Below are 14,059 nucleotides of genomic sequence, written 5' to 3'. Positions count from 1 at the left end.
GGTGGTAGTGGTGGTGGTGACAATGAAGGTGGTGGTGAAGGTGGTAGTGGTGGTGGTGACAGTGGTGGAGGTGGTGGTGCTGGTGGTGGAGGTGGTGGTGCTGGTGGTGACGGTGTTGCTGAGGGTGATGGTGAAGAAACAAGGGAACCTGAGTCCCACTTCTTGCATTGGATGATAGAGAGGTCTGAACTCGATCCAATTTCAAACTGTCCAATATTCTTAAAGAAGAGGCCTGGTGGTGCAGAGGTGAAAACATGCAGCAGTTCAAACCCACCAACTGCTCCTTGGGAGACAGCCGAGGCCGTCTGCTCCCAGACAGACTTACAGCCTTCAGAACTGAATGGGGAGCAGTTACTCCTCGTCTTATAGGGTCGCTGAGTCAGAGTCGCCTTGATGGCAGGGAGAGTTTTTTGTTTTGGGATAGTTGAAATACCTAGAGCGCGTTCTCAAAAGGCCCTTTTTTAGGCCCTCCCCAGGAACAGGGCCCAAGACTCTATATGTTTTCAAGCTCCCTGGGTGAACCTGATGTCCAGCCTGCCTCTCTAGTCCCTTTCAACGCTGAGATTTTTCTGGTTTGATTCTACACCCATAGAATCATGGGACATGGCTGCCATGCATGGAAAGAGCACCTTCGCCCTCTCCCCCCACCTCAGGTAAGCCCCCTATGTCAGACCAGGAGTTCTTTGATAAGGCTTAATATGCAAATTGTAAGATACATTTAGTCCATGCTGGCTTCCTACCTGGGATGGTCTCCTGGGACAAGTCCCGCTCTACCCTACGGCCTTAGTAGGCCTAGCAGGTCCCAGTGGTCCGGCCCAAGAGCTGTGTGCAGCCCCCCTACCTCCACCTGTTAGAGGGAGCCCCACAGTGCAGGGCCCACCTACCCCAGAGCTGCTTTTGTGGTCCAGGGTCTGCCATCTCATTCCCAGAGCCCTGGTCAGCAGGAGTGCCTGGAAAATCCCCTGGGCCCTTCAGGGGAGGCTTGGGGGCAGGGAAGGCTTGACATGATAACTCCCCAGATTCTTGCTGGGAACCTGCATCCAGCTCTGATTAGCTCCACCCCCCATGGTCCAGTGCCCATCTGCACTCGGCCACAGCTGACCCACATGACTGCGAGGCGCCAAAGTGGTGGGACTCTAGCATTCCCTGGACTAAGGAAGACCCTTCCGTGGCTCCCTTCTCTTTCCTCTAGTACTGACCTATCTCCCCAGGTCTCCTCTCTTCCTTCCCCCTGGCCAATTTTGCTTGGCCCTCTCCCCACCTACACAGGCCTGGAATTACTTGATGGTCTCTCTGACGCCTCCATCTATCTCCATACAACCACTGCCCCCACCCACCACTGCCCCCGGGGTCTCACCCTTGCATGGCCCACACACGTGCTCGGGTCTCATTTCTGCTCTTAACTCCAACCGGAAGCACTACATGTGTCCCCTTGTCTTTCCAGTGCATGCCCTGAGACCTGCAGACGTTCAAGTGGTGGCTGCTCTCGGTGATTCTCTCACTGTAAGGACTCCTGGGCTCTGGTCTGGGTGGTGGTGGCTGGGACCAGGTCTTGTGACCTGCTCTGGACAGCACAAGGCACTGTCTACCCATTCTGATGGGGGTGTGGGGTGTAGGTGGTACACGATGTCAGGGGGAGAGTAAGCTGCCTCATCTGCATGGTTTCTAAGGCCTTATTCACCTCCCCTTAGAAATTACAGGCAGGTCTTTCAGACTGCCTCCTGCCGCATTCTTGCTTCATGTTTTGAAGCCAAATGGTCCTTTATAGGAATAACCTTTGGGTCAGACAGATAACATGGGGGTGAGAGGAGGGGGGAATAAAGCTAAGCAATCCCCCCCTACCTGATCCCCCATGATAAATCCTTTGCCGTTATTGGGAGCTGTTCCAAAGAGGGGCCTGCTTCAGGATGCCATCTCGCCAGAATTTTTTTTAAGTAGTAGAGGTGATTTTGCAAAATTAATAATTCTCCCTGCTCGCTACTGGGAACGGTGCCCAGCAATATGCTGGTGTTCTCGCTACTGGTCTCCTCAGAAGGGGCCCTGCTGGGGCTGTGGGTTAAGCAACAGGCCGGCTGTTCAAACCCACCAGCTGCTCCTCGAGAGAGAGAGCAATGAGGCAGCCTTGGAACACCTCTGGGGCTATTGGACTCTGCCCTTCAGGGTCACTGAGAGTTGGAATTGACGTGACTCCAGGGGCATTTAGTCTCCTTAAAATGCACTCACTATAAAGTGGATCCCACCAGTTCCGTGTTCCAGATGAAGAGGCTGATGATGGTGGGGCAGGCTCCGTCATGCCCCACCAGGCCTGGGGCGGGCCTCCAGTCCAGACGGAAGCCGCGGAGAGTCAGTCAAGTGAAGGGCCTGGCTTGTTCGCACGTGGTGACGGCTGTGGTGGAAGTCAGAGATGCAGAAGTCAGAGGCTCTTGGGCCTCCAGGCCAGGAGGAGACGATCGGTGTCCACCGCTTCAGAAGCCCTGTGCTTTAACGCGTCCCTCTGCTTCGGCCTACTAACGTTAATTTGCATTTTGGCCTGCTTTTAAAGGCTGGCAATGGAATTGCCACCAAGCCAGACGACCTTCTTGATGTCACGACACAGTATCGGGGACTGTCATACAGGTAATGTTAACCCTTGACCTGCCTCTGTGCCCCCCACCCCTACCCCATGTTTGCCCACAGAGAGTGCTTGTCCCTGTGCACACGGATACCAGAGAGCAAGGGTGAGGTCTGGAAGGGGCCTGCCGAAGGAAAACCTACATCTTTCTGCCAAATGTGGTTTATTGGGAAGGGGGTTTGGGGTGGTGGGGGTGATGTGTATTTCACTGTTGATAATCTTCTTTTCTTTTTAATTAAGCAGAGAAAGTAAACCAAGGTTCTTATCAGACTCCCGGGCCAACAAACCCAACACAAAATGCCCCAGAAAAACACCAAATCCCTGAGCCTCCGGCCGCCCTCCTGCCCATCTCTGTGCATCCTCGATGTCCTCCCTGCTCCGTCTGCTGTCTTCATGCATCTATTCATGTTGCTCTGCACACACACACACACACACACACACACACACACACACACACACACACACCTGCCCAGAGAAGCCCTGAAACCCACCACCCACTGCAGAAGGAAATAGCTTCACATCAACAAAAACACTACTGAGCCCACCCTACCTGTCCCACCCTGGGGCAGGGTAGGGAGCGTATGTGTCCCTGCCATTGAGTTCATTCTACCTCGTCCTGGCCCCACAGGACAGAGGACTGTCCCCTTTGTGTTCTGAGGCTTTACGTCTTTTTTGTTCTGACAGTTTTAATGGAATATGCTTCAGTAGTTTGGTTAGCTTCAGAAGAGTGGTGCAGTTATCACCACTATCAATTTCAGAACATTTTCTCCTCATACGCACGGCTGTTGGAGTCCCCACTCCCCTCCAACTCCCCCTGCCATTCCCTGGGGTAATTACTCACCCAGCGACTGTCTATAGGTTGACCCGCTCTGGATTTCATCTAACGAAAATTATACAAAATGCCCACAGGAGGCAAACAAACCACAAACCCAGCAACAATGACAAAGGGAAACAGAGAAAAACCTCAATGGAAGAGAAAGCAGAAAATATCACACCTGAAACGACTTTAAAACGCGTCAAAGGGGAGCTCCTGTTACGGTTTTACCTAACTCTGTCTGCCATAATAGACGTTACAATGCTCTCATCTGATTGCAAGGTTCTCCACATCCCTGGGCCATTGTCAGAGAGAATTCCCTGGAGGCTTAATCCAGGTGAAGACCCTGCAAATGGCTTTGGGGCTTCCACTGGCATCCATAGCCTTCCCTAAACAGAGGTTTCATACTTTAAGCTCTGATACCATCCCCTCCTTTGGATCTGGATTTTATTACTTACAACCCTTGGATCACACAGGCTGCTGTGCTTCTTTTATGTGGACTTAGCTGGGGACTGTAAATCTGGAAGTAGACGGCCGCATCTCTTTCCTTTGGAGCCAGTGATGGGTTCGTACTGCTGGCCTTGCAGTTTGCAGTGCACCTGCTATGCCACCAGGCCTCCTTGAGGGGGGAGCGCAGGGGAGGAAAATGTGTGGAAAGCATAAGTAAATCCTGGCGCTCAGTTGGCAAGTACTGCTTAGTAGTGAGATACATGAATGCTAGAGGACTGCAGAAGAGTAGCCAACCCTGGCAGCAGAGATGGGAGGCTTCACAGGGAAGGTGTCAGACTAGCTGCTAGACAGCTGGAAAGGATGAGAGGGCATTCCCAACAGAAGAGAAAAACCTCAGAATGTGAGGGTGAGGGGTTTGGGTGTGGGTATGCTTGAGTTTCTTTCTTCCCTGATTAAGTTCCTGTTTCTGTGTGCCTCTGTCGCATCCATTTGTTAGCTATGCAAACAGCTACGAGCAAGTCAACAGTGCCCAGGAGAACTTGGGAGCTTGCCTCTTCCTTGTCTTCAGCGCAACACCGAAACCAAACTCCCCGCCGTAGAGTGGATCCAGACGCCTAGCAACCCTAAGGACAGGGTAGAATGGACCTGCGGATTTCCGTGACTCTTAACTGTCTCTGGGAGTAGAAAGGCCAGTCTTTTTTTTCCCCCCCTGTTCTTCAAAGTGCATCCATACAACATCCCCCAGCCAGTGGGAAGGAGCTGCCTTGGGGCTGATCTGCACTGTGGTCATTTCCCCGGACAAACCCAAAGAGAGTCACTTAGAGGAAGGTTCCCTGGAGAGAAAGGTGACATCACTCAGCCTGTAGCAGTCAGAGTCTAGGGTGCTTGGCAGGAGGTCACTCCCCTGCAGAGAGCTGAGGTAGAAGTGCCTCCTGCGCCTCCATTGCCTCACAGAGAGCTGGGCAGGCCCAGCCAGCTGCATGGTCTCTAACCAGCTGCCCTGGAACAAACAGAGCCTCCCTCCCAACCACGCTGGCCCCAAGGTTGCTAAGGCTGCAATGAGACACGAAAAGTCAGAGAGCGAAAGAAACTGAAACTTTCAAAAGCATGACGCTGCCCAGCAGCTACCCCTTCCACCACCCCGCACGCCCCCGCCCCCCCGTCCCCCCTCCTCTGCACCGTCTTAGCTCACAGAAGCAGTGACCTCACATCGCCGTGTGGGAAATCAGAAAACGTGGACCAGCCACACAATAGAAGCCATGCATGGGGGAGCCCTCTGGGGAAGAGAGGTCTGCAGTGGTGGGGTGGCACCCCCAGCAGCTGGATGGGCTCCTGAGGTGGGGATGGGAAGAGGCAGAAGGAGCTCTTTCCTATATTACTTGGTTTTGACTTGATGGCAGTGGGATTCCCAGCCCCCCTTTCATATAATACATATTAACATCCCTGTGGAAATAGCTATGTAGTAGACTTATTTGAGAAAAGAAATTTGCTGACATCGTTGGCATTTCTAGATTGGAAATGCCAGGCAATTGATGATGGCTAAGTAAAAGAAGGGTGGTGGGGGTGGCAGTGGGCCTTTCCCCCCAAAGCCTTGGGCTGGAAACTCCTTGGAGGACTGGGGAAGCTTCTGGGCAGGACCTGCCGAAGGAGGTCTGCTTGTGAGTGCCTCCAAGCGCCCCTGCTCTGTAAAAATCCTAAGCCAGTGAAAGAGCCCAACTTCTGGCTCAGTTCACACCGGCAGGTCTTTAGACCACTGGCCTTTCTCCCTTTCAAAGGTGTTCCCTTCTTTGAGACCATTCCAAGGGCCCAAATAAATTTTACCCAGAAAAATGTCTTTCTGTGTCTTTTAATTCAGAGTTTAGTCCCAGGTGATTGAAACTCCAACAAATGTTTCTAGGACATCTTTGGAGAAATGTGTCTTTGGCGCATGGGGGGTGACAAGGAACGCAGAAAGCCCAGCCCTTGAATGTATAGAGCCATCGAAGCAACCTTTACTCTGAGGGCCCAAAGCAGATAGCGGTTTGTTATGGTTTTCCTGCAGGTTCCAGTCAAAATCAGAGCTTTCATATTTCTGCTCCTCCATATTTGTATTATATTCTTATTGTTCCATAAGATTTTTTTCCAGGCTCATTCAAATGGGGCGAGAAAGAGGTTTGGGTAGCATGAGGGTCTTGAGGAGCTGCCCCCTTGTTTTAGAACAAAAATGTCTTTAGCCAAGAAATTGCAATAGAAATCAAATGATATATTTGTGTGTTCACCTGTGTATCTCTGCCTAGCGCAGAGCAAAAGGAGGTAGTTAGAATACAGTGATTCGAGAAAGCTCGTGGATTTATCCTTTCCTCTTAAGCACGGTGTTCCGATTAAGTGCCTTTAGTCCAGAGGAAGAAGAATCAAGGAGTGGATCAGGTAGCAGCTGCAGCTTCATGCGAAGTTGGGGAAGAACTGGAAACTCATGTAAACAACCCGTCACTGGCCGCATGCTAATCAGGCATTTGATGGGAGTTGGAGGTCACCAGTGAAATAGAAGGGTAACAGGAACTGGAGCTCCGTCCGCTCCACCACACGGGGGCGGCTTGCTGAGCCTGTGACTAAGCCTTGGGCCACTTAGTATGAAATACACTTAACTTCATTCCAAGCATCCCGTGAATGGAGAATACCCTGCCTCTGGTTGATGGCCTGTCCTTGGAGAAACCTCCGCTGGTGGGCTGGGCGTCGTGGCTGTTCTCGATATCTAGGGGCTAGAAGAGTAGGCTTGGATCAAGGAGGGAGACAAAAGAGGAAGCCATGAATAAATACAGTCTGTCTTCAATACTGGAATTTGTTAACATAGAAACCGTTCTTTCCCTACAGCCTGCATGGCATACGACTTCAAACCATGAAAGGAAATGAAATCTTAGATTGTGTGTTTTCTAGATTAGACCATAAGACTCATTTAGATTAGATGGAATTAGACTGGGCAAGGAGAGACCATTTCCTAAATCGGTCAGTAGAATTGTACTTGACCACTGGGCCGAGAATGCACCCATTTTCTGAATGTTTCCACAGTGAGGTGGTTTGAGGGTCCTTTAGGAAGGTAGTGGACCCGTGTGCACCTTCGTTTCCGACTTTGTATGAGTCAGTAGCATGGTTGGAGGAGGTGACCAGTAGGGTGCATCTAGTTCAGGGCTGGGCACCTAGCACATACTCAGCTAGCGACTCTCTCCTTCCTGATTTAGTGGGAAAGGAAATGGTTTGCTTTTGCTTTCAAATCCTGGATTTGGGTAGGGGACTCAATCCACAGGGACATTTACATTTTCACAGGAAACTGCAAAAGACAGGTGGATCTTGGACATTGTCTTAAGATGAATACTAAGAAAGATGGGGCTGCTTTTTGTAAAGTGAATGTATTAATTCAACCTCTCATCTTCTCCGCCCCATCTCCCCCTCCTCCCCCTGCCCCCCACACCCTTTCTCCCTGGTTTGCTTACTCCTGACAGTTCTGGAGGGGATGGATCCCTGCATAACGTGACCACGTTGCCTAGTAAGTAACACGGGGGCTGAGTTCCATTAGTCCCATCCAACTCCGAAGCTCCCAGCGAGTCCCTCCCAGCTAACCCGGCCAAGTGCTTCTCTCCCATGAGCTGCCATTGAAGATGGAAGAAAGATGCATGGACTTCCTGGGGGTGGGGGTGGGCTTGTGATGGTGGGAGAAGTACTGGACTTTAAACTAGAAGACCCAGGGTTAGGTCCCGGCCTTTCTACCTGCTTACCAGATAATTAGGACAAGTTGCTTCCTGTGTTCTGAGCCTCAGATGGCCTCAACTGACCAAGGCTGACCCAGGGAATTGTGGAGTCAAGGAAAGGGGAGTTCTCTGGTCCATGAATTGCGCAGTGCAGGGCATGCCGGGAGGGTGGGGCGGTGGGGAGGACCAGGGCGGGTGGTACTCTTGCTGTCGAGGCCCAAGCCAGCTTTGGATGGCCTATCCGTTATCAGAGGGTCCCAACTCCCCTTCCTGCCTCTGCTGTCCAGCCCCACCCCAAGCGGCGTGAGGATGAGACCCGTGCATCCTGGACCCCTCGGGAGGAGAAACGAGACGTGGCCCTCTAGCCTGAACTCCCTGGGGCCTCTCTGCTCCTTCTCTTGCAGATATCCTCCGGGAGTTTAATCCAAACCTCATCGGCTACGCAGTGGGTACCGGGGACGCCAACAACACCAATGCCTTCCTTAACCAGGCTGTTCCCGGAGCCAAGGCCGAGTACGGCGCTTGGGGCGGGGAGAGGGAAGCTGACCAGGGTGTGCTTATCCCAAGGGGGTGCTCATCCATCAGCAGGAATGACTCGAGGGGACCTCAGTGGATCTCCCACCTTGCGGTCTCTGTGACCGGAAGGGCAGCGAGAGACAGTGCAGCCAGGACAGAGCAAGCCCCGCCCCTGCAAGGCTGAACTCCAGGCCTTACTTCCTGCGCAGCGTGGCTTAATAGCTCAGCAACCCGGCTTATCTAGTTTCTTAAAGCGGCCATAACAGAGCAGCACTAGAGAGAGCCACACCGCCCAGCCACTTGCGCGGAGCAGGTCCCCCAACAGGTGAAGGGTGGCCCAGAATCTCAAGCCTGAGAGGACTCAGTGGCAGCCTGTCCTGTCCGTCCACCACCCTGTGATGGCACTAACAAAGAATGAGGTGGAGTGGTCCCAGAAGAAGTGTGCAGCCTTCCTGGATGAGCTCCATGGGGGGGGTCTCTCACCTGCTCCCAGAGCCCCCTGCCCCCACCCCCCTAGGTGCAATCTCCCGGCTCTGCACATGCCATCTTCTCGCTCAGACCCGCCACCTTCTAGTGGGTGGGCATGAACACCAGTCTGTCACTCAGCCTGGTTAGACTCGCCTGGGTAACAGAGACTGGGGTGGGGGTGGGGGGTGAGTCCCACCACCATATCCCGAGGTCACCATGCTGTGGCTCCCATGAACCCCAGGCCTTTAGAGGGTCCTGAGCTCATGGAAATCAGAGAGCCTGAGACCCTGCAGGGTGTATAGAGCCAGCCACCCACATGGGCAGTGAGCATGCATCTGGTTCCCAGCTCATTCTAAAAGAACTACCTAGATATGTTTATACCCCTCAGTGTGCATGTGAGAGAGAAGACCCACAACCCTGGGGTGGGGGGGGAGGGGAGATGAGCCCTTTTGTTCTCAGTATGTTTGAGCTTCAAACCCTCCATTTCCTGTCAACCAAAGAAAAATAATTTCTAAAGCATGCTTTCAGAGGTCTGGGCTGAGGCTATTTATGCAAGCCCTCGGAAGAGACGCGGGGTTCCTGACCTGGGACCCTAAGGCAATAGTGTGTGGAGTCCTAGCAGCGAGACCAGGGGCAGCAGACGTGTGTGCAGCACCCGTTAGAGCAAGCACAGACGGGCCTCCCCGAGCTTATTTGTCACAGTGACGCTGCAGAGAGGCCAGCCTCGCCAGAGGCTCTGCCGCAGGCTCCTGCAGCCGGTGATGCGGCCCCCTGCTCACGTCCCTGGGAGGACCACTCTGGGTTCGCTGGCTCCGCCCCAATGGCACAGCTTTCTTCTCTTCTCAGGGACCTCGTGGACCAAGCCCACGCTCTAGTGCAGAGGATGAAAGCGGACACGGTGAGTCAGCGTTACTCGTGTCGATGAAAACTCAGTCTAGCCCCCTGGGTTGGTCCCCAAGTGAAATGCCGAGATTCAGTGGTGCACAGTGACGTCTCTCAAATGCCTTCCCCTCTGACGTTCCGCTTCTGGCCTTCCAAGGGGGCACGGGCGTGTGGTGGGGGTCCGAGTGGACGAGAGCCGGAGGCTTCGCTGTGTGTCGCCTGGAGTCACAGGTCTCCTCTCCCCGCTGTGTAGAGAGTGGATTTCCAGCTCCACTGGAAGGTCATCACCGTGCTGATTGGAGGCGCCGATCTCTGTGACTACTGCATGGACTCGGTGAGCTGGGAGGGGCGTGCCTACTCCTTGCGCCTGATTTGACACAGGAACGATCCGCGCTCAGAACAGTGCCTGCAACAATCCTGGGATCGTTCAACTGCGCCTAGGCGTGGGAGAGAGAGCGAGAGCGAGCGCATAAACACACCTTATGCCACAATCCTGGGGTTTGGGGGTCCCTCTTTGGGTCTCTGGTGCCATGAGGAAGCATGTACGCGGTGCCCCCAGACCCCCAGGAATCCAGAACGAGAAGAAGCAGGACCCTCTCCTTTCTGCTCCTGGGCTAAAGCTCTGGCTGGAAGGTCTGATCTGCTGGCTGGCCCAGTTTAAACAACTTGGTATTGTCAAAGGTTCATCTCAGGGGGTCTCAGCTGGCGGCCAGGGGAGCGCAGTGCTCAGAGCTGGAGTCAGAAGGGAACCATGTGTGCACTGTTCTGCTGCCTGTCCGCCCTAACCAGCTCCTCCCTTTACGCCCCGCCCCCCCACCTGTCTCTTCCAGAAGACGTATTCCGCAGCCAACTTTTTTGAACATCTCCGCAAAGCCTTGGACGTCTTGCATAGAGAGGTGCGTGGGAGGCTTCCACAACCTGGCATAGCTCAAGCCTGCCAGCTGTGTGGGGGAACCAGGTGGAAGTAGCTCCTCCCTGGAAGGAGAGGGCAAGGGCCTGCTCTCCACCCCTTTCCAGAGGTTGGGGCCACCCTGAGGAATAGAGTCGGCTGGACCTCAGCTGGGAGAAGGAAGGCTGTGTGTGCCTTGTGTCCCTGGTGGTGGGAGCTGCTTGGGGTGCCTCTCAGTTGGCCCCAGGCTGGGACCTGTGTCCAAGCCATAGAGGGCCTAGAGCAGTGCTTCCCAAAGCGGTGATGCTGCCCAGTGGGGGCCCTGGAAAGATGCAGGGGGGCTGCAAAAACAGGCAGGCAGACTTTATCTTGGATATGGGCTGTGGTACAAAAGTTTCAACAGCCGAGTGGCGCGGGGGGTGGCGGGTGAGTAATTTTCTTTTTCCTGAAAAGGGGCCAAGTAGATCAAATAAGTTTGGGAGCCTATGGGCCCCCAGCAGCCTGCCCTCTCCTTGTCCCCTGACAAGGGCCCCCTGCTTCAGCCACCCAGGAGGGAGCGCTGGAGTTCTAAAGGCCCCCAACCCGTTCCCACTTCTCAGCTCACCAAGGCAGCTGGAGGAAACAGCCCCAGGGCTCTTCCCTCATCTCTGGCCTTGCTCATAGGTGCCCAGAGCCCTGGTCAACCTCGTGGACTTCATGAGCCCCAGTGTCACTCGACAGGTGTTCCTGAAGAACCAGGACAGGTGCCCAGTGCAGCAGGCCAGGTAGGCAGGTGCTGGCACCTGGGAGACACGTGTTCACCCTGGTCTCACTCACAGGTGCCAGGGACTCCTCAGAGCCTTCCTGTCTTGTCTCTCCATGTATCCAAGTCTCTAGAGGGGCACTTGCACCAGGACACCCCTTCCTAGAGCTCAGAGCCATGACCCTGATCCCTGCCCCCTTCCCTTACCCAACCTCCAGGTGCCAGGCAGGAGTCTCTGTGGTCCTGGGGGCAGGCTGGGACAAAGGCTGGTGTCTGAGAGGGTGAAGGCCAGGCCTGGGAAGGGGCCAGCGCAGGGCGGGTTGCACGTGTGCTCAATGCAGCAGACGGAGGACAACACACCAGGAGAGGAAGCACAAGCTTCAGCTTCAGAACAGCCTTGGCCTTTAGAGGGAAGAAGGGAATTGGGGCAGGAGGGGGCCCACAGGGAACTTACACCTGGGAGCGTGCTGTTTCTTCAGCCAGGTGGGGGTCCGTGAGTGCGTGTTCCGTTCTCCTTTGTAACTTACAGAGGATGTTCATTGAAGGACGCTTCTGCAGCCGGCCTCCTGGGCACCATGCTTAATGCCGCCTTAGCTCTGTGATATGTGACGGATCTTCTATAGGCAGGAAATGCCTCATGGTAGAAGCAAGGTGGTAGACAGTGGTAATGAGGAAGGACAGTGTGGTCCAAGGTGGTGTCTGCAGGCACGAGGGTCATGACTGCCGAAGACCAGCTCCGATGCATTTTTATTTCCATGCCAAGTTGGATTGGCTCTGCCTGGTTCATCTGCTCCGTGTAAAGGGTGGGAAGCCTAGTGCCTGCACCTGGTACTGGTCCTCTGTTATGTGAGTGTGTGCTTGCTCACGCTCCACGTTCCTGAGGGACTGGATCCTGTGCCCCTGCCGGGCTGACAACCTGCCCCAGGCATTGCATCCAACCCCACAGCACACGTGCTAGCTAACCACACTGGGCCAGGGCTCCCAGAAGTCACCCTCCCTGTAACCAAAGCCAGACCCACCCCGAGGCCCAGCCTCTGCATGGTCTGGGCTTCAGCTCTGGCTTCTTCTGCCTCCCTTTGTGCAGTCTTCTCTGTAACTGTGTTCTGAGCCCGCGGGAGAACTCCCAAGAAGAGGCTAGATTGGCCGTCATCACACAAGCCTACCAGGTGAGACCAGGCACGGCGGCTCTCCCTACCGCAGCACGCCCTCAACACACACAGCCGAGAGCTCCCCTGGGGGACCGCACAGGAAGGGGGGGACTGGCGATGGGACACCCACTCCCCAAACATCCTAGGTCCCTTTCACTGCCCCACCCTGAGGCCCAACGGCCCAGGTGCCCTTGGTGGCTTAACCCACTGGTTGGCTGGAATAGGACCCTAACACTGCACACCCCAAGGGCCAGCCTCTCACCTTGTACCTTTGGAGGTCTAGCTACGCCCTTTGGTCCCACCCCACCCCAGCTGGTCCATCGGAATGGGAGGATTAGGCACAGGATCACTTGCTGGAGCCCCGAGCCCCACTGCCGGGGTCTCTGCTGGGGTTCTGTTCCCTCCTGGCAGTCTAGCCGAGCCCCTCTGTGCCTACAGTCTACTCCCAACCCCAATGCAGCACTCGCAACGCTCTGGAAGGAGATCTGCAGTCAAACGTGGTTGTGGCCTTAAGGAAAGGACTGTGTGAGGCCATCACCAGTCCAGGGATAAGGGGACAGGGCTGTCTTCATGGTGCCCACCACCCTGCCCCTCCACTGACACCGCTGCCCACCCACGGCATGTGCTGAGCGGGCCCTGTGTTCCCCAGAACAGCATGCGTGAGTTGGTGGAGTCGGGCCGCTATGACACCCGAGAAGACTTCTCTGTGGTTCTGCAGCCCTTCTTCCAAAACCTCCGGGTCCCAGAGCAACAGGTGCGCTCCCTGCCCACACCCGTGGGGCTCCCGGGGAAGGCCTGCCATGCTCCACTTGAGAAAGAAACATGGGAGGATCCCAAGTGCTTCCATAAGTGGGGGGGGGCGTGGGAAGGGGGGTGGCACCATGGGAAAGACCAGGCAAGAGAAAGCTGCTCTCCACACTCAGCTCTGGGGGGTGCGGCCCGTGGGAACGTTTGGGTCACAGCTCCCGAGACAGCTGGTGTGGCGAGTTCCATTAGGACTGAAGACAGCAACTATTCTAGGGCACACCTACTATGTACTGCTAACCTCAGGGTGATGACTGACCTGAAGCTGAGCAATTCAAACCCACTAGCTGTTCCTCGACAGAGAGATGAGGCTGTCTGCTCCCATCAGGATGAACAGCCTTGGGTCCCCTGTAGAAGTTTGCTGCAGATCAGAATGGACGCACTCAGTGAGAGTGGGTTTGGCTGGAGGTTTGGTATCCCCCCCGGGCACGGTGCTTCTCGGACACTAGACCTTGTCCACCGCCCATCACAGGCCTGGAGCTGGGAAGTGGCTTTGCTAAAGCCCCGTGTGGAGGGAGGGAGGAAGATGCCGCATGGCCGATCAAGAAGGGGTCAGTGGACACGAGGGAGCCCCTCATGAGGACTGACACAGTAGCCGGAGAAGTGGACGCAAACAGACTGCCCATCATGAGGAGGGCCCAGGACCAGCGGTGTCTGTCCTGAAGGGGCAGAGCCAACACAACTACAAGTCCTTACATGGTGTTCAGCCTCCTGCCCTGTCCCACCAGGGCCCCCCAACACTCTCTGAGTCTTCAGTTAGCAAGAAGGGTTTCTGGGTTCGCTGTGTGCCACCTGGCCGTGCTCTTTGCCTGATGCGTCCACTCTGAACAGAAGAGATCAGAGAAAGGGCCGGGGGAGGGCTGGCTTCTGCTCACCGGAGCCTCTGTCCTAAGACCCTCCTCACTGGGTCAGAGTTGCAAGAGAGGCCTGTGCCCCCGAGTCATGGAGACAGGAGTCAGGGGGCACACGGCCGGGGGTTGGCCTAGATTCTCACACACTCACCCCCGCCCCCC

At 55.1% G+C, this 14,059-nt stretch overlaps 1 protein-coding gene across 1 annotated transcript in view; it reads left to right on the top strand.

Moving 5' to 3' along the window:
- Positions 1–14,059, top strand: part of LOC101655063 (phospholipase B1, membrane-associated-like) — a 170,554-nt gene that overhangs the window by 113,676 nt on the left and 42,819 nt on the right. Inside the window, exons 21-31 of the mRNA XM_013006835.2 lie at positions 593–653; positions 1,445–1,503; positions 2,543–2,616; positions 7,352–7,395; positions 8,002–8,110; positions 9,428–9,479; positions 9,717–9,797; positions 10,294–10,359; positions 11,016–11,116; positions 12,179–12,260; positions 12,892–12,996. Of these exons, the coding sequence (XP_012862289.2) occupies positions 593–653; positions 1,445–1,503; positions 2,543–2,616; positions 7,352–7,395; positions 8,002–8,110; positions 9,428–9,479; positions 9,717–9,797; positions 10,294–10,359; positions 11,016–11,116; positions 12,179–12,260; positions 12,892–12,996 (834 nt within the window). The remainder of the gene's footprint in view (positions 1–592; positions 654–1,444; positions 1,504–2,542; positions 2,617–7,351; positions 7,396–8,001; positions 8,111–9,427; positions 9,480–9,716; positions 9,798–10,293; positions 10,360–11,015; positions 11,117–12,178; positions 12,261–12,891; positions 12,997–14,059) is intronic.

This window comes from Echinops telfairi, unplaced genomic scaffold, assembly GCF_000313985.2.
Source record: "Echinops telfairi isolate 266 unplaced genomic scaffold, ASM31398v2 ScPeMD7_10;HRSCAF=50, whole genome shotgun sequence".
Taxonomy (NCBI): Eukaryota; Metazoa; Chordata; class Mammalia; order Afrosoricida; family Tenrecidae; genus Echinops; species Echinops telfairi.
Note: the sequence above shows the minus strand (reverse complement) of the source record. Positions and strands in the feature narration are given on the sequence as shown.